General features: G+C 50.6%; 1 protein-coding gene across 7 annotated transcripts in view; it reads left to right on the top strand.

Annotated features, from left to right (window-relative positions):
- The window catches only part of ACOT11 (acyl-CoA thioesterase 11), a 91,738-nt gene continuing 69,596 nt past the window's right edge, over nt 1-22,142 (top strand). For 2 of the 7 annotated variants that reach the window (XM_063698373.1, XM_031008520.3), the window contains exon 1: nt 7,026-7,167. In XM_063698373.1, the coding sequence (XP_063554443.1) occupies nt 7,135-7,167 (33 nt within the window). In that variant the 5' untranslated portion in view covers nt 7,026-7,134. Of the gene's footprint in view, nt 297-6,965; nt 7,168-22,142 lie in introns of those variants that run through there. The other 5 variants (XM_063698374.1, XM_063698371.1, XM_063698372.1 and 2 more) reach the window with 5 other exon arrangements.

Below are 22,142 nucleotides of genomic sequence, written 5' to 3'. Positions count from 1 at the left end.
CGGGGAGCCTGGCGCCGGCGGGGCCCAGGCCCGTGTGATATGCAGCCTGGGCAGCCCCGGGTGCCGCACCCGCGCCGGAAGGGCGGGGAAGGGCAGAGCCGTCCAGGAACTCTACAGCGCCGCCGCCTCCGCGCCTCCCTTCAGCCTGCCCGCAGCTTCCCGCCTTCGGCTGGGCTCGGGGACCTCGGAGGCCTGTTTCTGAGCCCCTCCCCGCGGACTCGCTCCCCCGACGCCCCCAGCGGCCTCCTCTGGCCTCGGCCCTGCACGCCGCCGGGGCGGAGCCTCCCATCCTTTGGGTAAGAGCCCCTTCCCCGCCCCGCGCGGGGGAAGGGCCCCGTTTCCTGGGCTCCTCCTCTGCTCCAGCACGCTGCCTGGGGAGATCAGCCTGTACCCCGGCGCTGGCCTCCAGCCAGCCAGGTGCTGCCTCGCACGGTCTTGCTTGCAGGCTGGGGTATGAAGCACCCTGGTATTTACGCTGGGTTGGGTCTCTCACTAGGGTTGGGGCGGGCTGTGGTCACCCGGCCCGGCGCGCCGCAGAGGCTGGCTCCGGAGAAGACCTGGGGGCGCAAGACTCAGAGGCCAGAGGGTGCAGCCACTGCTGACTCATTTGCGGACGGGGCGGCTGGGAGGAGCGCTAGCCCCTGTTGTGAGCAATTTGAGAGCCAGGGCCAAATCTGGGTCCAGACGGCCAGCTGGGCCAGCGAGGGGATTCCAGTCCCCACAGGAGGAGGTGGTGAGAGAGGGAGAGGGAGGGCATATCTGAGGCCCCTAGGCAGGATGCGTTCAGGGCTGGGCCCCACAGCCTGCTCATCCATCCGGAATCTGGCCTTCGGGACTTGGCGTTCCCGCCCTCCGTCCCCACCGGGCTGTGTCTTCTTTCCTCTGGACACTTCTTTCCCCCTCCCCCGGTTTCTCACTGTTTTCCTTGCCCCACCTTCTCCATAAAGAAATGTGGCTGTGAGAAGCGCCACGTTTTGAAGCCAGGTCACCTCCGCTTCCTCTAGTGCTGGTATCACTAACCCCTTCCTCTGTCCTTCCTTCCTTTGTCCCTCTCCCCCGCATTTATCCCACAACTTCCTTTATTCTGTCATGCCATGCCTAAGGGGCCCCTAGGAGGGGCCAGGAGCAACTGGGAGTTTTTAGTTTGGAGAACAGGAGGGAATGAGAACGTTCTTGCGTCCACTCATTCGAGCATGCATTTACACGTGCGTTTACTTCCATTCACTCACTCATACATTGCTTCATTCTTTTGCAGTTAATTACTCATTCATTCATTTTCTGGACACTTACTGAGCATCTACTATGTTCAAGGCCCTGAGTGTTCAGGGGAGGGGCCAGGATACTCTGATTGGCCAGTCCCATCCCTGATGCCAGCTAGCTCAAGGTCAAAAAGGGGGAATTAGCACAAATCAGTCCAATTTATGAGAAAATGCACCGAGAAAGGGCTGTGAAGTGTGTGTGTGTTGTGTGTGTGTGTGTCTGTGTGTGCACAGGCGTTGGGGCACATAGGGGGAGAATGTAATTCCACTTAGGAGGGGCCAAGAAGGCTTCCTGGAGACAGTGACATTTGAGCTGGCCTTGATGGCGGGCACGGTTTGGATGTAGACTTATTAAACGGGCATCAGGGTGGAGGGAACAGCAGAAACAAAGGACACACCAGGGGTGTGAAGGAGCAGTGGGCAGTTCTATTCATGGCATGAGGGGATCAGAAGAACGAAGTCTGGACAGGGAGGCCAGGGCTGAGTGGAGGACAGGAGAGAGGAGCAGCCTTGTTCTGAGCAGCCCAGAGCCACGGTCATGGCAAGACCCTTCTGGCTCTTGTGTGTGTGTGGAGCTGTTGGTTCTGGTAGAAGCTGTAGGAGTTCAGCTAGGACAGTACTGAAAGTGGAAGTTTGTGGGGAAAAGCAAGAGAGATCAGATTGTTACTGTGTCTGTGTAGAAAGAAGTAGACATAGGAGACTCCATTTTGTTCTGTACTAAGAAAAATTCTTCTGCCTTGAGATTCTGTTAATCTATAACCTTACCCCCAACCTCGTGCTCTCTGAAACATGTGCTGTGTCAACTCAGAGTTAAATGGATTAAGGGCGGTGCAAGATGTGCTTTGTTAAACAGATGCTTGAAGGCAGCATGCTCCTTAAGAGTCATCCCCACTCCCTAATCTCAAGTACCCAGGGACACAAAAACTGCGGAAGGCCGCAGGGACCTCTGCCTAGGAAAGCCAGGTATTGTCCAAGGTTTCTCCCCATGTGATAGTCTGAAGTATGGCCTCGTGGGAAGGGAAAGACCTGACCGTCCCCCAGCCCGACACCCGTAAAGGGTCTGTGCTGAGGAGGATTAGTATAAGAGGAAGGCATGCCTCTTGCAGTTGAGACAAGAGGAAGGCATCTGTCTCCTGCCTGTCCCTGGGCAATGGAATGTCTCGGTATAAAACCCGATTGTATGCTCCATCTACTGAGATAGGGAAAAACCGCCTTAGGGCTGGAGGTGGGACCTGCGGGCAGCAATACTGCTTTGTAAAGCATTGAGATGTTTATGTGTATGCATATCTAAAAGCACAGCACTTAATCCTTTACATTGTCTATGATGCAAAGACCTTTGTTCACGTGTTTGTCTGCTGACCCTCTCCCCACTATTGTCTTGTGACCCTGACACAACCCCCTTTTCGAGAAGCACCCACGAATGATCAATAAATACTAAGGGAACTCAGAGGCTGGCGGGATCCTCCATATGCTGAACGCTGGTCCCCCGGGTCCCCTTATTTCTTTCTCTATACTTTGTCTCTGTGTCTTTTTCTTTCCTAAGTCTCTCGTTCCACCTTACGAGAAAGACCCACAGGTGTGTAGGGGCAACCCACCCCTACAGAAGTTGGTGTAGATGGTGTCAGAGGTCCCTCCTCTCCAGAGAGTCCATGGTCCTGTCTGGAAAGGCCAAAAAGCCAGGAGAGGGAATTCCTGGGAGATTGGTTATTTTATTCACTCATTCATTTCCTCTTTTGCCCTTAAACCCACTCATTCATTCATTCTTCACTTAGTCACCAAACCCTTCCTCTGGGCAAGCCTTGTGCTGGGGACTCAGATGATTCAGAAGAGGTCCCTGCTCATGTGAGCTCCCAGTCTGGTGGGAGAGACAGACCCGTGCCTGACAGCGAGAACCCAGAATCACTGTGGAATGTAAATGGAGATAATTTCATTGTGTTTTGTCACTGAGTGGGGAGGCAGAGTTGAGACATGGACCAGAAGAATTAATGCAGACGTTTGGCCTCCAGCCAGAAAGGCCTGATCCATGGGGCCAGGTGAAGAAGGTTGTAGTTTGGGAAAATGAGTGTTTGAAAGAGAAAATCCTCTGGGTTCACAGGTGTGAAGAGGCAGGCTTTCTCTAAATGTGAGACTCCCCAGAGGCCCACTTAGGGACTGGGCCTTTGGGCTGAGGGCACCACAAACTCCCCTCACATTAGAGATGAACCTGTGGGATTTGGGAGCCCCTAGAGAATTTTCTGGCTGGTCAGCATAAGCTGTAAGCAGGTTGTGGAGGGTGGTGGTTAAATTTGTGGGCTTCGGACTTAGATCAGGGTTCAAATCCCGATGTTCCCTTCCCAGTGATGTGACTTTGGACAAATGACTTAATACTCTTTGCCTCCATTTTTTCCTCTACAGGAAAATAATAATCATAGTATCTTCCTTTTAGGGTGAGGCCTAAAGGCAATAACATACACGATGTGCTTGCACAGTGCTGGGCATTGAAAAGGGCTACAATGATAGGGTTATAATGACAGTGACTATGATGATGACAGTGACATACTATCAAGTGCTGCCTTTAAAATCTCTGGGCCTCGGCCGGGCGCAGTGGCTCATGCCTGTAATCCCAGCACTTTGGGAGGCCGAGGTGGGCAAATCACTGAGGTCAGGAGTTCGAGACCAGCCTGGCCAACATGGTGAAATCCCATCTCTGCTAAAAAATATTAAAAAACAGGGCCGGGTGTGATGGCTCACGCCTGTAATCCCAGCACTTTGGGAGGTCGAGGTGGGCCGATCACGAGGTCGGGAGATCAAGACCATCCTGGCTAACACGGTGAAACCCCATCTTTACTAAAAATACAAAAATTAGCCGGGTGTGGTGGTGGGCGCCTGTGGTCCCAGCTACTCGGGAGGCTGAGGCAGGAGAATGGCATGAACCCGGGAGGCGGAACTTGCAGTGAGCCGAGATTGCACCACTGCGCTCCAGCCTGGGCGACAGAGCAAGACTCCGTCTCAAAAAAAAAAAAAAAATTAGCTGGGCGTGGTGGCGCGTGCCTGCAACCCCAGCTACTCAGGAGCCTGAGTCAGGAGGATCGCTTGAACCCAGGAGGTGGAGGTTGCAGTGAGCCGAAATTGCGCCACTGCACCCAGCCTGGGTGACAGAGTGAGACTCTGTCAAAAAAAAAAAAAAAAAGAACAAAAAATCTCTGGGCCTCATTGTCCCCGGGTGTAAAATGGGAGGGCTGACCCCAGCTCACCAGTTCTCCAAGCACGGTCTCTGGACCATCGGTATCCTTTGGGGTCTTGTTAGAAACGCAAATTCTTGGGTGCTACTTCAGTTCTATGGAATCAAAAACTGTGGGGACAGGGCCCAGCAATCTATATTTTGACAAGCCCTCCAGGTGATTCTGGTGCAGGCTGGAGTTTGAGAACCGCAGACCTCTTCTTGATCCCCGTTCAGGGCTGTGATCCAGCCATGTGTGTTTCATGCCTCCTGCACATAGTGTCCAAGTCTGCAGCGTGGTGGGGAGGGGGCACAGAGATAGGTAAGATGTGGTCCAAGCCCTCAGGGAGCTCGTGGGTGAGTTGGAAAGGGGAGACAGACACCCATGGGAACATTCACTGGAGTAACAGACTGCACAGAGCTGTTGTGGCGACACAGGAGTGAGCTCTGTAATAGACAGCGCAGGGAGGAGAGGGACCTTTGTGGGTTGGAGGGGCACCTGTTGAAAGATCTAGCTCTCTGCTGCTTGTTCCTAACACTAAGATTGATTCAGCCTTTCTGGAAGTCCTCTCGTAAGTCTAACTGAAGCCTCTCTCATTTCATGCCTTGCTGTGTGGGGGGTGGACAGGGCTCTGGACTTGAGGTCAGGAGTGTGATTCTAGCCAACTTCCTCACTGTGTGTCTTTGGGAGCCTCACTTTCCTCCGGGCCTCAGTTTAGCCATCTGTAAGATGCAGGGGTGAGCCAAATCCAGTGAGTGTGGGACATTGCAGTTGTCTGGAGAGAGGGTAGGCTTGGGAGCCAGGAGCTCTCTGGGTTTTCATTCCTCCTTCTGCAGAGGGAGGATTCTGAAATTGCCCTGGCTGCCTGTCAAGTTAGCTTGGGGACCCATAAGATGAGATATCCCCTCTTTGGGCTGACTTCCTTACCATCCAGGGAAGTCTCATGACACCTGTCCTGTCTGCCTCACGTGGCTTTCCTCATGTCGAGCGTGCTCGTCATTCTGTCATTCTCACAGGCTCCTTGATGCCTAAAGCCCAATGTCTGGCTTTCGAGCCCTCCATGACAGGTTCCCAGCTTTCCTGCAAGGTCATGCTCCTCACGGCCTATGACTGCCTCCTGTTCTGCGCCTGTCAGGTCTTCCACCTCACCCCTCTTCTCAGCCTATCCAAGCCCATTCGGTCTTCAGGCGAGCTCTAGCACTATCTCCTCCAGGAAGTCTCCAGGATTGCCCCAATCCTCAGGGCCATCCATGGGCCATCTTGCAGTCTTTAAGGTGTGACTTCAATTTCTCATTTGTAGACACAGAATGGCTGACCACTAGCAAGCTGTTTGAGGGCAAGGCCTGAGCTCGTGGGGATGGACATTATTAGAGTCCTTGATTTGTGGAGCAGGAAGGCCCAGAGAAAGGAGGGAACTTGCCCAGAGTCACATGGTACATTAGTGAAAGAAGGAGAACTCAGGCTTCTTAGGCAAGACAGGCCCGGAGGATGCATGATTAGATCTGTGGTGAATGAGCGAGAGGCCCTGAGGATGGAAGGAAGGCTGTGGCCTCGGAATCCAGCTGGTCTGTCCCAGCTGGTCTGTGCTGTCACTGGCTGTGCCACCTGGGGCATGTCACGTACCCTTCCTAAGGAATCTTCCCAGTGGGGTTGGAGGAAGACCAGCCCGAGGCCTGTGACACGGCAGGTGCTTGGTTATTATAGGGTGCATGCTATTGTTTTCCATCTACTTGTCCATCCCAGCCCCCATGCCTGAATCCTTTCCCTGCCCCTCCACTTCCCACCCCCCACTTCCCTTAGCCACCAAGCACTCATTGTCCTGTCCTTAGTCCAACGTGAGTGTCAAGACCTCCTGATCAAGCTTGTGGGCAGAAGTCAGAGGGAGAAGGGAAAACCCTGGTGGTCTCTCAGTTGGTGGTGGCTAGAGAGAAACTGGAGTGGGTGCCCCAAGGGGCTGAAGCCTGTGTGGCCATCGGAGTGGTATTTGGCAGGTGCCACTTTTAGAAAAGTCACACTGCCTATTTAAAGGAAGTGAGGGGTGTGTCCTGTCCCCAACCAGCAACTGCTGGATGCCTGCGGCCTGGAGCTGAGGAGCTGGTGGGCAGCGCTCCCGGGGTGAAGAATCCTAGCAGGTGGGTCTGGTATCTCTCCGGGAGGTTGCTGGCAGCTCCTTGGCCTCCTGCCACCTTCCAGCCTGACCCCTTGTGGACGGATGGAAGCCTCATGGCTGTTTTGCCCATCTGCTGGCTGGGATCAGGGACCTGGACCCCCACCAGCCCCCTTCCCTGGGAGTGATCACAGAGCCAAGAGACACTGTTGGCAGGATGATGGGCTCTGGGACTGGGGGTGCCTGGAGTTTGGCTGGGGCTGGGTGCCCAGTGGGCGGGCACAGGCCCCTTGACGTGGCTGTGGCCTAGCTGGCAGCCTCATCCTTCCTCTCCGCTAGGCGGGCACTGGAGCTTTCTGTGCAGGGCTCCTAGGAGAAGGGGGGTAGAGGGCAGTCTGAAGAGAGGCGGGACGCGGGGTGATAACAGCTGGCTCTGGTGGGCGGGCGGGAGCTGGGGAGGAGGAGCAGGAGAGGCCCACAGGCTTCATTTGGAGTCAGGCCTGGCTGTTGCTCAGGTGACCAGCTTGTGTCTCTGGGAGGGCGCTACTTTCCCCGGCCACCCGGTGCGATGATCCAGAATGTCGGAAATCACCTGCGACGGGTATGGAGGGTGGGCTGGGGCAGCGGGAGGGCTCTGGAAGCTGGGCACCCAGAAAGAGATTGACGTTTCCATTTTAACTCAGACGCTCTGCATCTCCTCACACTCTCCACGGGCCATTTTCTAGCTCTCTTTGGAAGGAGAAATCGCAGAACCCCTGGGCTGGTTTATTATCAGCAGCAATCTCCAAACAAGCCCCAGGGGCTGTCAGATCCCCCACGGGCTGGCTGTGTAGAGTGGAATCACCTTCAGCAAGTGTTGGCCTCTGGAATTCTATTCGGTGGGTGTATGTTTCTCCCTGCAGAGTTCTGTGCATGTTTCTGGGGGGATGTCTGAGCTCCATGGCCTTGTGGTGCTTCATGCTCAGAGCTCAGGACCCCAAAGCCACAGAGCTGATGGGAGTGACAGGGTGTGAGGTATGGGTGTGAGTGAGTATGTGTGGTGGGGTGAGGTCGGCGTTCTCGGGGAGCAGAACCTCTTTGGGAGAGCGAGCACAGGATCACATGACAGCTGCGGAAAGCTGTCCTGCAAGGTGACCTTGAAGAGAACTTCTCCCTGCGCTTTGGAGCTGAGATGAGGTGCTGAGGCACACGGCAGGCCCAAGTGCCCAGCAGCGCCTGGCAGTGGATGGAGTGTATGGAGATGGGCTCAGGACAGACTGGCAGAGGTTGTAGTGGGTGTAGTGTGGCTGACCTCTGAGGATATTTTCAGGAAAAGCCTTTTTTTAAAGGGGCTGGAACAACTAAATGTCTTATCTATCCTCTCCCTCCATCTGCACAGCCACTGCACAACTCAGCATCCTCACTGGGCCCTGTGCATCTTGTCTCCCCTGGCTCCCCCGTTCCATGTCAGCCCCTTTCAGTCCACTCTCCACACTGGAGGGATGCTTCTAAAAAGTAAATGTGCTGACTCCTCACCTGCTCAGACAGCTACCCGAGGATGATTTTCACATCCCTTACTTGAGACAAAGGGATGTTGGCACTCTGGCTCCTGCCCATGCCTCCCTTTTTCTTCCACCATCCCCACCCCTCTGCTGTCTCTGCTTCAGCCATAGTGAGCTGCTCTCCGCGGCTTCGGTGTCCCACATTTGTTCTCTCCTCCAGGCTGTTGTACTTGCTATGTCTTCTGCCGGAGTTACCCCCAGCCTTCCTGCATCTCCCCAAACTTGTCTCCCCGGCAAGTTCCTTCTGAGCCCTCAGATCTCAGCTCAGGTGCTGCCTCCTCTGGAAGTCCTTCTCAGATTTCTCATGACACCATGAGCCTCTGTGTTAGCCCCTTTTCACACTGGATTGTGTGCTAGACTGGCACATACATCCCTTCCACCAGCCAGGGAGCAACATGAGGCTGCTCTTGGTATACCCAGCACAGGGACGGGTGTGGCCAGAGGCCAGGGAATGCTTAATGAATGAATGGGGACAGGCAGCTTTTCAGCAGCGAGGCTAAGGGTGGGATCTGAGTAGCAGGGCCGCTTGCTCTTGTCACCTGAGTGCAGGGCAGAGTGTCTCCCAGGTGGGAGGGGCTCCTCGTATCTTCTCTTGTGCCCTGTTGTATTTAACCCTTTATGACTTTTTCCTTCATCAGTAACTGGGGGCAAGGCACTGGGGAAGAGGCATATCATTATCACTGTTTTACAGAGATAACAATAGTAACAAATCTTCACATAGCTCTTTGCATTTATGAACTCATTCAGTTCTGTATGAGGTAGGTACAGTTGTCATCCCCGTATCCCAGATAAGGACCCTCACAGAGGGTAAGTGACTTGCCCAAGATCACACTGGTAGGAAGTGGCAGAGCTGGGATTAGAACCCAGCAGTTTGGCCCCAGAGTCTGAGCTCTTAAGGAGCCTGAGGCTCAGCCAGATGAAGGCGCAGATGTGGGATTCCAACCCACATGTCCTGACTCTGAGCCCAGCTGGCATTCAGCTTCCTTGCACTACCTTTGTTGAGTCTGGGGGTGGAGGTGGGTGTTGGGAGTGGAAGTTGGGCTCTTGAGGACACAGGTGGCCTCCTGTCAGCTAAGAACACTCTGGCCTTGATTGCCACCTCTGCACCATTGTCTGGATGGCAGATCTCTTTGGATTTCTCTTGAATTCCCTTAGTTCCTCTGGAATACAAGAGGGTTTGGGAACATTTTCTGGCTTGGTACCAAAGCTGTTTTTAATGAAAAGCAAACAAGCAAACAAATAAACAAACAATCCCTGGCCAGCTGTGGTGGCTCACACCTGTCATCCTAGCACTTTGGGAGGCTGAGGCAGGTGAATTGCTTGAGCACAGGAGTTTGAGACTAGCTAGGCCAACATGGTGAAACCCCATCTCTACCAAAAATACGAAAAAAAAAAATAGCTGGGCATAGTGGTGTGCACCTGTGGACCCAGCTACTCGGGAGGCTGAGGTGGGAGGATCACTTGAGCCTGCCTGCAAGGCAGAGGCTGCAGTGAGCCAAGATCATGCTACTGTACTCTAGCCTGGATGACAGAGTGAGATCCTGTCTCAAAACAAAAACAAAAACAAACAAAAAACCCCACCAAGCTGGGTGTGGTGACCCATGCCTGTAATTCCAGCACTTTGGGAGGCCGAGACGGGTGGATCACTTGAGGCCAGGAGTTTGAGACCAGCTTGGCCAACATGGTGAAACCCCATCTCTACCAAAAATACAAAAATTAGCTGGGCATGGTGGCATGCTCCTATAGTCCCAGCTACTTGGGATGCCGAGGCAGGAGAATTGCTTGAACCCAGGAGGCAGAGGTTGCAGTGAGCTGAGATCACACCACTGCACTCCAGCCTGGGCGACAGAGTGGTCTCAAAAAAAAAAAAAAAAAACAGCAACAGCAACAACAAAAAACTCACCAAATTGTCTTTAATAGGGACTAAACTGGGAACAGAAGAGGGGGTCTCAGATAATCCACAAGCCCCACTTTGCATGGTTGGGGGCCATTTTCAGTGTCCTGTGGCACTGTAGCAGAGTCAGCATTGGAGTTCAAGGGCTCTGGTCCCTACTCGCCCCTGGGTACTCAGCAAGTGAGTGGGCGACTGAATGAAGTGGTCAGCCTGCTGCCACGCTCGGGGCTGGGAGAACTGCTGAGTGCAGTGTGGTGGTGCGGGAAAGATCTCCCTGTCCCACTTCAATCCTTGCCTCTCCCCGTGGAGAGCTTTTCTTTCCCTTTCCAAGATGTCAGTCTACACTGGGCACTGAGTCTCACATTTCTGGGCTAGCAGGGACCCACTGGTGCCCTCGTAGGAGGTGGGCAAGGCTCCTGGGAAGTCTGGGAACCTCTGCCCAGCCTCAGGTCTAGCCTGGCCCAGGTCAGCTCTCAGTGGGGCTCAGAAGCTTTTTTTACTCCAGAAATGGTGATGGGGCTGGCTGTTTTTGTTTTGTTTTGTTTTTGTTTTTGTTTTTGTTTTGAGATGGAGTCTCACGCTGTCACCCAGGAGTGCGGTGGTGTAATCTTGGCTCACTGCAGCCTCTGCCTCCTGGATTCAAGGAATTCTCCTGCCTCAGCCTCTGGAGTAGCTGGGATTACAGGTGCCCACCACCACACCCAGCTAATTTTCGTATTAGCCTCCAACCACACAATGCAATCCTACTGTTTTACCTTGAACCTGAGGACAGCTGGAGGGCTCCCCACAACCTCCTCAGCTTCATAAGGGGTCTAACCCAGAGTGTGGGGAGGTTCAGGCACAACAGTTGGATGTTCACCCCACAGCTCATGGTGTGACCTTTGACCAGGGGTTCCTCTCTCTAGGCCTTAGGGTGCTGGGTGATCCCTGAGGTCCCCACCAGCCTGGACATCCTGGGGCTCTGAATGTTTGTGAAGGGTTTGTCTGCCACCATGAAGTTGATCCTGACAGTGAGAGGCAGGGTCCCATCTCTCTTGAGGACCCTACTCTGTGTTGGAGGTGGGGAGACCTTAGACATAAAATGATGGGCCTATCATATATGAGGAGTCCCAAAACTGCTGAATGAATGAGTGACCACGGGTGCTCAGAAGCAGGCTGAGGTGGTCCTAGAAGGCTTCCTGGAGGAAGAGGTGAGACTTGAACATGTAGCATCAGCCTGTTCAGGAGCCATATGTGAACCCCCAGGCTCAGCCATGGGCAGACACTCTTAGTGTTTTTTGTTTGTTTGTTTTTGAGGCAGAGTCTCACTCTGTCTCCCAGGCTGGAGTGCTGGAGTACAGTGGTGCCATCTCAGCTAACTGCAGCCTCCACCTCTCTGGTTCAAGCGATTCTCGTTTCTCGGCCTCCTGAGCAGCTGGGACTACAGGTGCGTGCCATCGACTAATTTTTTCTATTTTTAGTAGAGACGGGGTTTCACCATGTTGGCCAGGCTGGTCTTGAACTCCTGACCTCAGGTGATCTGCCTGCCTTGGCCTCCCAAAATGCTGGGATTACAGGCATGAGCCACCATGCCCGGCCCACTCTTAGTGTTTTTGTTGTTGTTGTTGTTTGTTTTTGTTTTGTTTTTTTTTTTGAGACGGAGTTTCGCTCTTGTTGCCCAGGCTGGAGTCCAGTGGTGCAATTTTGGCTCACCACAACCTCTGCCTCCCAGGTTCTAGCGATTCTTCTGCCTCAGCCTCCCAAGTAGCTGGGATTACAGGTATGTGCCACCAAGCCCGGCTAATTTTGCATTTTTAGTAGAGATGGGGTTTCTCCATGTTGGTCAGGCTGGTCTCGAACTTCCGACCTCAGGTGATCCACCCGCCTAGGCCTCCCAAAGTGCTGGGATTACAGGCGTGAACCACCATGCCCGGCCAGTGTTCTTAATTTATCTGGAGGACTCTTTTTTTGCTCTCCAAACTTTTATTTTAATATGCATAGCATAAGGGAATGATTACGTCATTAAAAAAATTTTTTTTAATGGGCCAGGCATGGTGGCTCATACCTATAATCCCAACACTTTGGGAGGCCGAGGTCGGTGGATTACTTGAGGTCAGGAGTTTGAGACCAGCCTGACCAACATGGAGAAACTGTGTCTCTATTAAAAATACAAAAATAAGCTGGATGTGCTCAGTTGAACCTGGGAGGTGGAGGTTGCAGTGAGCCGAGATCGCGCCACTGCACTCCAGCCTGGGTGACAGAACAAGATTCTGTCTCAAAAAAAAATAAATGGACAGATAACATTCTATGTTTTTATCATGTACAAATGATGTTTTGAAGTACGTATACATTATGTTATGACTAAATCTAATTAACAGATACATTACCTAGCATAGTTTTCATTTTTTTGGTGATAGTGCAGAACATCTACTCTGCATTTTTCAAGAATACAATATATTGTCATTAACCGTATCACCTTACTGTATAATAGATCTCTTGAAATTTATTCCTCCTAAGTGTAATTATGCATCCTCTGACCAAGATCTCTCCATCCCCCCTAACAACCCCTGCCTCTGATAAGCAGCATTATACTCTATTTCCATGAAATCAACTTTTTAAGATTCATGTCTGAGTGAGGTCATGTAGTATTTGTCTTTCTGTGCCTGGCCCTTATTTCACTTAATATAGCATACTCTGGGGGAGGTGGCTCGTGCCCATAATCCCAGTACTTCAGGAGGCTGAGATGGGCGGATCGCTTGAGCTCAGGACTTCGAGGCCAGCCTGGGCAACATGGCAAAACCCGATCTCTACAAAAACCACAAAAATTGCCAGGTGTGGTAGCACGCGCCTCTAGTCCCAGCTAGTTGGGAGGCTGAGGTGGGAGGATGGCTTGAGCCTGGGAGGTGAAGGTTGCTGTGAGCTGAAGTTATTGCATTTCAGCCTGGGCAACAGAGCCAGACCCTGTCACACACAAAAATAAAAACAAAACAAAACAAAAGAAAACAACAAAAAAAACTCCACCATAACATACTCCAGGTTCATCCATGTAGTTGCAAATGGCAGGATTTTATTTTATTTTATTTGTATGGCTGAATAGTATTCCATAGTGTGTGTGTGTGTGTGTGTGTGTGTGTGTGTATGTATATATATATATATATATATATTTTTTTTTTTTTTTTTTTAGTGGAGTCCTGCTTTGTCACCCAGGCTGGAATACAGTGGTGCAATTATGGCTTACTGCAGCCTTGAGCTCCTGGGCTCAAGCAAGCCTCCTGCCTCAGCCACATGAGTAGCTGGGAATTAGAGGTAGGCACCACTGTGCCCAGCTAATTTTTTTTTTAAGTTTTTGTAGAGATGGGTTCTCTCTATGTTGACCAGGCTGGTCTTGAACTCCTGGCCTCAAACTATCCTCTCCCCTTGGCTGTTGGGATTGCAGGTTTGAGCCACCACACCCAGCTTTATACCACATTAAAAAAATCCATTCATCCACTGGTGGACACTTAGTTGGTTCCATATCTTGGCTATTGTGAAGAGTGCTGCAATAAACATGGGAGTAGAGGTATCTCTTCAATATACTGATTTCATTTCCTTTGGCTGTATACCCAGTAGTGGGACTGCTGGATCATATGGTAATTCTATTTTTAATTTTTTGAGGAACCTCCATACTGTTTTCCATAATGGCTGTACCAATTTACATTCCCATGAACAGTGTCAAAAGGTTGCCTTTTCCCCAAATCCTTGCCAACACATATTGTCTTCTGGTTTTGTTTGTTTGTTTGTTTGTTTTGAGACGGAGTCTCGCTCTGTTGCCCAGGCTGGAGTGTAGTGGCACAATCTTGGCTCACTGCAACCTCCGCCTCCTGGGTTCAAGTGATTCTCCTGCCTCAGCCTCCCAAATAGCTAGGATTACAGACATTGCGACACCACGCCTGGCTAATTTTTTGTATTTTCAGTAAAGACGGGGTTTCACCATGTTGGTCAGCCTGGTCTCAAACTCATAACCTCATGATCCACCTGCCTTGGCCTCCCAAAGTGCTGGGATTACAGGCGTGAGCCACCACGTCCGGCTCTGATTTTTTGATAGTAGCTATTCTGACAGGTATGAGATGTTATTTCATTGTGGTTTTGATTTGCATTTCCATGATGATTAGTGATGTTGAGCATTTTTTTCATATACCTGGTGGACATTTGTATAGCTTCCTTTGAGAAATGCCTATTCAGGTCTTTTGCCCATTTTAATTTTTTTTTTCTATTGAGTTGTTTTACTTCTTTGTATATTTTGGGTGTTAACCCCTTGTCAGATATATAGTTTGTAAATATTTTCTCCCATTCTGTAGGTTGTCTCTTAACTCTGTTGATTGGTTCCTTTGCTGTGCAGAAGTGTTTTAGTATAAAGAAATCACGTCTATTTTTGCTTTTGTTGCCTGTGCTTTTGAGACCCTATCCAAAAAATTCTTACCTAGCACAACGTCATGAAGTGTTTCCCTTATGTTTTCTTCTAGTAATTTTGTAGTTTGGGGGTCGTACATTTAAGTTTTTAACTCATTTTTATTTTTTATTTTTTATTTTTTTTTGAGACGGAGTCTTACTCTGTCGCCCAGGTTGGAGTGCAGTGGCATGATCTTGGCTCACTGCAACCTCCGCCTCCCAGGTTCAAGTGATTCTCCTGCTGCCTCAGCCTCCCAAGTAGCTGGGATGACAGGCACATGCCACCACGCCTAACTAACTTTTGTATTTTTAGTTGAGATGGGATTTTACCATGTTGGCCAGCTTAGTCTCGAACTCCTGACCTCAGGTGATCCACCCGCCTCAGTCTCCCAAAGTGCTGAGATTACAGGTGTGAGCCACTGCACCTGGCCTGAGTTGATTTTTTTATACAGTGAGAGATAAGGGATTGATTTCATTTTTCTACATGTGGGTATCCAGTTTTCCCAACATCAATTATTGAATAGACTGTCCCTTCCCCAATGTGTGTTCTGGCACCTTTGTTGAAAATCAGTTTGGCTGTAAATGTGTAGATTTATTTTGGAGCTCTCTATTGTGTTCCATTGGTCTATATGTCTGTCTGTTTTTATACCACTACCATACTGTTTTGGTTAATGTAGCTTTGTAGTATATTTCGAAATCAGGTAGTACAGTATGATGCCTTTGGCTCTGTTCTTTTTGCTCAAGATTGCTTTGGCTATTTGGGGTCTTTTGTGGTTCCATATGAATTTTAGGCTTGTTTTTTCTGTTTCTGTGAAGAATGTCATTGACACTTTGATAGGGATTGCATTGAATCTGTAGATCACTTTGAGTAGTATGGGCATTGTCACCATAATTCTTCTGATCCATGAACATGGGATCTTTTCATTTATATCTTCTTCAATTTCTTTCATTAACGTTTCATAGTTTTCATTGTAGAGTTTTTTTTTGAGACAGAGTCTCACTGTGTAGCCCAGGCTGGAGTGCAGTGGCGTGATCTTGGCTCACTGCAACCTCTGCCTCCTGGGTTCAAGTGATTCTTCTCCCTCAGTCCCCCGAGTAGCTGGGATTACAGGTGTGTGCCACCATGCCTGGCTAATTTTTGTATTTTTTAGTAGAGACAGGGTTTCACCATTGTTGGCAAGGCTCGTCTTGAACTCCTGACCTTGGGTGATCCACCCACCTTGGCCTCCCAAAATGCTGGGATTACAGACGTGAGCCATCGCATCTGGTCTTCACTGTAGAGATCTTTCATCTCCTTTATTTATTTTTTAAGAGACAGTGTTTCCCTCTGTTGCCCAGCTTGGAGCGCAGTGGTCTGATCATAGCTCACTGCGGCTATGAATTCCTGGGCTCAAATGATACGCCTGCCTCAGCTTCCCAAGTAGCTGAGACTACAGGCATGTGCCACCACACCTGGCAGATTTTTTATTTAAAAAAATTTAAAAAAATTTTTATACTTAGGCCAGGCATGGTGGCTCACGCTTGTAATCCCAACACTTTGGGAGGCCAAGGCAGGCAGATCACAAGGTCAGGAGTTCGAGACCAGCCTGGTCAACATGGTGAAATCCCATCTCTACTAAAAATACAAAAATTAGTCAGGCATGGTGGTGCGCACCTGTAATCCCAGCTACTGAGGAGGCTGAGGCAGGAGAATTGCTTGAACCCGGGAGGCGGAGGTTGCAGTGAGCCGAGATCATGCCACTGCACTCCAGCCTGGGTGACAGAGCAAGATTCCATCTCAAAAAAAAAAAAAGAAAAAAATTAAATTATTTATCTACACTTGTGTACACTGAAAAAAACATTTTAAGAGATAGAGTCTTGCTATGTTGCCCAGGCTGGTTTCAAACTATTGGGCTCAAGCAATCCTCCCACCTCAGCCTCCTGAGTAGCTGGAATTACAGGCATGAGCCACCACTCCTGGTTTTTACCTCCTTGGTTAAATTTATTCTCAGGTATTTTATTTTATTTTATTTTTCGTAGCTATTGTCAATGGGATTGTTTTCTAGATTTCTTTTTTAGATAGTTTGCTATTAGTATGTAGAAAGACTACTGACTTTTGTATGTTGATTTTGTATCCTGCAACTTTACTGAATTTATTATTCCTACCAGTTTTTTAGTGGAGGCTTTAGGGTTTTCTATATATAGGATTATGACATCTGCAAACAGGGACAATTTAACTTCCTTCTTTCCAATTTGGATGCCTTTTATTTCTCTCTCTTGCCTAATTGCTCTGGCTAGGACTTCCAATATTACATTGGAGTATTGTAATATCCAATATTACATAAGTGGTAAAAGTGGGCATCTTTGTTTTATTCCACATTTTAGATGAAAAGCTTTCAACTTTTCCCTGTTCAGTGGAGGACTCTTCTTCATCCTTCAAAACCCAGCTGGGCTATCATTTCCCCTTTGAATCCTCATCTTGTCTGTCCCTAGAGTTAATGACGTCTCCTCAGGATGTTGTATACACTTCACTTGTTCCCTCCACGGGTACTTACTGTACTGGGGAATTAACAGGTAGCCAGTGCTGGGTATGCTGTGGCCAATGATATAGCCTGTCTCCTGGAGCTGACAGCTAGTGCAGGAGAGATAGGGAGAAGGTATTCAAATAAACAATGATGAAAATCTGCAATAAGTGCTATGAATAGTAGTAATAACAGTAAATGCCATACAAGTGCTAGCTGTATGCCATGCCTGCAGTAACTCATTATTCCTTATAACAACTCTGTGAAGTAGATAATTATGTCTGTATTAAAGATGAAACTGAGACAGACAGGTTAAGTAAGTTGCCCGAGGTAACACAGCTAGTAAGTAGCATTGCTAGGATTAAATTGAGACTGTCTGGAGAACAGGGAACTGTGAGAGAATGATGAGGGGGTCAGGGGAGAGCTCTCTGAGCAGACGACAGCTGAGCAGAAAGCTAGCAGCTGAGAAGGCAGCCTTGGGAAGATCTGGGGGAAGAGCATTCCAGGCAAGGGGAACAGAATCCATTGGCAGGCTCCGAGGCTGGGGCGAGCTTGGTGCATCTGAGCAGCTGAATAGGGGCCCAGCAGCCCCTGCTGCTCACTCCTCACTCCACTTGGAGTGGAGGGAGCAAAGGGAACAGCTGGAAGAGGCTGAGGGCAGGCTTCCAGGACCTGCAGGCTGGGGGTCCAGGCCTTGTAGGCTGAGTTTGGGCTTTCGAGCGCTGTGGGTCATGTTGTCCTGCCTACCTGCCTGTGAGAGCCATGAGGGCTCCCTTGTCCCCAGGCTTAGTGCCAAGATATGCAGTCCCTGCACGCTGGGCTCAGCGACCCAGGGAAACACATCATCATGGTTCCCCTTCTCGGTATGGGCAGCACCTTGAAGGTCTCAGCTGCCTCCCCATTCACCCCCTGACTCCTCACAACAGGGAGGTCAGTAAAAGGCTCAGCCCCCGTGAGAGACGAGGCACAGAGAAGTGAGGTGACGTGCCTGGGCTTGCACACCTGGCAAGAGGCCCACAGCTCTCATCTGCTAGACTGGGTTCCCCTTTCCAGCCCTTGTCTTGGCTAGAGGGGCATCTGGAACTTCCGTGCACCTAGAATGTGGCCTCACTGTTACATGTGGACCCACCCCATCCCAGCCTCCTCTGCCCACCCTCACACACTGACAGTGTAGATTCAGGGCCCCAGGCTGAGCTGACCCCACCCCACACACCTCAGGGTCGAGGGAGGCTGCCCACTGCCCCTCACCTGTGCCTGGGCTGGAGCAGGGCCAAGCTGGCATCCCGGGAGCCTTTGGAGAGCTGCTCATCACTCGGCCCGATGACGAAAAGGGTGCTGCCTTAGAGGCACTCACTCACCTCACCTCTGTGGGCATCAGTTTCCTAATATGAACCAGTTCTCTTCCTGCAGATCATGCCAAATTGTTGTCAGGAATCGAAATGTTGAAAAAATGGAGAACTCGGCACATAATTGGCCATGGTGAATAGTTTTCCTTTTTTTTTTTTCCATCTCATGTGAACCTCAGTTTTCTCAGTGGTTCAATGGTAGGGTCAGTTGGTCAGATGAGATGGTGAAAGCAAACTTTTCTGTTGAGGACCTACTAAGTGTCGGGCATATTTAAACTTCCCAACAGCTTTGCAAGGCTTCTGGTATTTATCTGGCTTTACAAGTTAGAAAACCAAGGCTCTGGTATGAAGCCACTGTGATCTAATTAGAGAATTCAAAGCCTCGTCTGACCCCAAGCTCCAGCTGGGCAGGGGCCCTGGGTGCTGAAGCTCCTCTCCTTGTCCTGGGCTGACCTGGCTGAGCCAAGGAACTGACACCTCTGCCTTATGCCTGCTCTGTCCCGTGGCTCCAGGGACAGATGGTGCTGCTGGCTGGGTCCTCTGCTAGCTCCCTGGCTGCAGGCCTGTGTGCTCCTGCCATTCCCAGGGGCAGCCTTGCGGGTTAGAGGTGACATTGGGGCAGTGACGGACTGGGGCAGACCAGAGTCTGACACTTTGGGGACACAGGGATGAGCCAGACTAGACCTGTCCTCAGATGCCCTCAGGTTGATGGAGAGACAGAGGGAGGTACAAACCTACTATGGCAGCACAGCACAGCCAGGATGTGACAGAGGGAAGCACCAAGATAGCCCCTCACCAGCCCAGTGGTCAGGGTGGGCTCCCTGGAGGAGGTGATGGGTTAGGTTGGCCCTAAAAGCTTTTCTGGGTTAGGAAGAATGATCCAGGCAGAGGCACCTGTATGTGAGAGATGTGAAGGAGCCAGGTCCACAGAGAAATGAGGGAGTTAAGGGCACCCTCCTTGACCCCCTTGTCCATGTAATATGTATATCCTGCCTAGGGCTTCTTCAGTAGTAATAATTTGTCCTCAGCAAATGATATATTAACTAATTAATATCAGTGGACGTGAATTATTAAGCATCTGTTTTTGTTTTCTCGAGACAAGGTCTCACTCTGTTGTGCAGGCTGGAGTGCAGTGGTGCGATCATAGCTCACTGAAGCCTTGAATTCCTAGGCTCAGGTGATCTTCCTGCTGTAGCTTCCCCTCTCAGCCTCTCAAGTAACTGGTACACCTGACCTAGCAACCAAAAGAACAATGTGTCAACTATGCTTGGCTATTTTTTTTTTTTTTTGAGACAGAGTTTTGCTCTGTTGCCCAGGCTGGAGTGCAATGGCACGATCTTGGCTCACTGCAACCTCTGCCTCCTGGGTTCAAGCAATTCCCCTTCGTCAGCCTCCTGAGTAGCTGGCATTACAGGCACCTGCCACCATGCCCGGCTAATTGTTTGTATTTTTAGTAGAGACAGGGTTTCACCATGTTGGCCAGGCTGGTCTCGAACTCCTGATCTTAGGCAATCTGCCCACCTCGGCCTCCCAAAGTGCTGGGATTACAGGTGTGAGCCATCGTGCCCAGCTGCTTGGCTAATTTTTTAAAAATGTATTCTAGAGATGGGGTTTCGCCATGTTGCCAAGGCTGGTCTTGAACTCCTGGCCTCAAGTGATCCTTCTGCCTTGGCCTCTGAAAGTGCTGGGATTATAGGTGTCAGCCACTGCACCCAGCTTAAGCAACTTTTGGAGAGGCAGCCCAGTGAGTAGAAATGGCTTTGCTATTGAGAAAAGCAAAATCTCAGCTCCATTGCTCACTGGCAAAGTGCCATTAGACAAGTCTTTTATAACCCAAGCCTCAGTTCCCTTTTCTGTGCAGGAGGAATAATTGTCCCTCACAGGGTTTTGGTGAGGATGAATGGTGTTATGGATATAAAGCAATTTTATATAATGTATAGAAAGGCCTGAAACTTAGTAGGTGCTTAGTAAGGATGCACCAGGATTCCAGAGACACATGAGATGTGGCCCCTGTCTTCAAGGAGTTTCTTATTACCACATGTGTGTATTCTTTTACAGCCTAGAAAGCTCTATGGGCCAGGCTCAGTGGCTCATGCCTGTAGTCCCAGCACTTTGGGAGGCAGAGGCAGGAGGATCCCTTGAGCCCAGGAGTTCCAGACCATCCTGGGCAACACAGACCTCATCTTACTAAAAATAACATTTAAAAAATTAGGCTTGTTGCCGTGGCTCATGCCTGTAATCCCAGCACTTTCGGAGGCTGGAGGGGTGGGGTGGATCACTTAAGATCATTAGTTCAAGACCAGCTTGGCCAACATGGTGAAACCCCATCTCCACTAAAAATATAAAAATTAGCTCGGTGTGGAGGCTTGTGCCTGTAATCCCAGCTACTCGGGAGGCTGAGGCAGGAGAATCGCTTGAACCCAGAAGGCGGAGGTTGCAGTGAGCCGAGATTGTGCCACTGCACTCCAGCCTGGGCAACAGAACGAAACTCCATCTCAAAAAAAAAAAAAAAAAATTAGCCAGGTGTGGTGGTGCATGCCTGTAGTCTCAGCTACTCAGCTACTCAAGGGGCTGAGGTGGGAGGATTGCTTGAGCCTGGGAGGTAGAGGCTGCAGTGAGCCATGATGGTGCCACTGTACTCCAACCTGGGTGACAGAGCAAGACCCTGTCTCCAGAAGAAAAAGAAAAAATAAAAGAAAAAAAGGAAGAAAGCTGTGTGCAGCTTTACATCATCTTTTATTCAGAAGCCTGGTAGGTCAGTGCTTGGCTAACAGCACGCGGGCTGTGGCCCAGAGAGGACCAGGTTCAGGTTGCTTGCTGGGGGTGGGGAATCTCAGGTCTCTCCACTCCTTGGCATTGTCTTATTTACGACCTCTAGAATAGGCTGTGATCTGCCCTGGGGTGTGGCCCTGCCCAGGTGTGGCCCTGTGCCAGACGTGGACTCGGTGAGAGGTCGAAAGGGGAGTGGCCTTGGGACTTCCTTTCAGCAGCCTCTGGTTTCCAGCACCACACCTGGGCCGAGCTGAAGCAGGTGGGTCTGACTTTTCTTTTGATCCCTTAGGGAGGGTGTGGAGAGACCCAGTTCCTCTTTTTCTTCTCCAGGGATACAGCCCCGTGAGTGGTGGGAGGGACGAGTGGGAGGTCTGAAGTCGGAAGACTCTGGCTGGTTCTTGACCGGCTCTCTTCCCCAGCCTCAGCTTCCTCATTCATAACATAGGGATGTGGGGGGGCGGGGTGATAATGGTCCCTGCAACTGGAGCCTGCTTCGTGCCGGGTAGCTTAATGCCATGGCAGGTATTTACAGAGAAGGGGTGTTAAGAGATCAGATGTACATGTGCCTATAGGCTTTGAGAGCAGGGCGAACATGGGAGAGGAAGGGGCCCAAGCATTAAGTGACTTTGGGGCCAAGGGAGGGGCCCTCTCTGAAGAGAGTCCAAGGGGAAAAGCATAGCTTTGCATTTCAGCACCGTCTTCCCCCACACCACCCCAGGCCCTCCTTGGCCTTTGAGTTTACTTGGTCCCCACCCTCCCCTTGCTTTTGAAGACTGAACTGGAGCTTCCAGGCAGCAAGGCAAGGAGAAGGTGTGTCTGTGCAGACTGGTTCTCAGCTGGGCAAACAGGAAGGCAGGCCTTCTGGATGGGGAGTCGAGGCAGTGATACTCTTTACCCGGCAGATCCCACTGCCTGGGTGGGATCCACAGGTCGGAAACCACTTCTGCAGTGAGCTCTTTTCCTGTAGGCTCATATCACGCAGAAGGTAGGAGTGCTGGGAGGCAACTGATAAGAAGGTGTCCAAAGTCCCAGGCTGTGTATCAGAAGTTCCAGTTGTTGGGTGACCTGATCTCCCTCCAGCTGATGTCCCCTCTGCTGCACTCCTGCTAGGCTCT

This window comes from Gorilla gorilla, chromosome 1 (genome assembly GCF_029281585.2).
Source record: "Gorilla gorilla gorilla isolate KB3781 chromosome 1, NHGRI_mGorGor1-v2.1_pri, whole genome shotgun sequence".
In the NCBI taxonomy this organism is placed as follows: domain Eukaryota; kingdom Metazoa; phylum Chordata; class Mammalia; order Primates; family Hominidae; genus Gorilla; species Gorilla gorilla.
The sequence above is the reverse complement of the archived record's forward strand: the minus strand, read 5'-3'. Positions and strand labels throughout refer to the sequence as shown.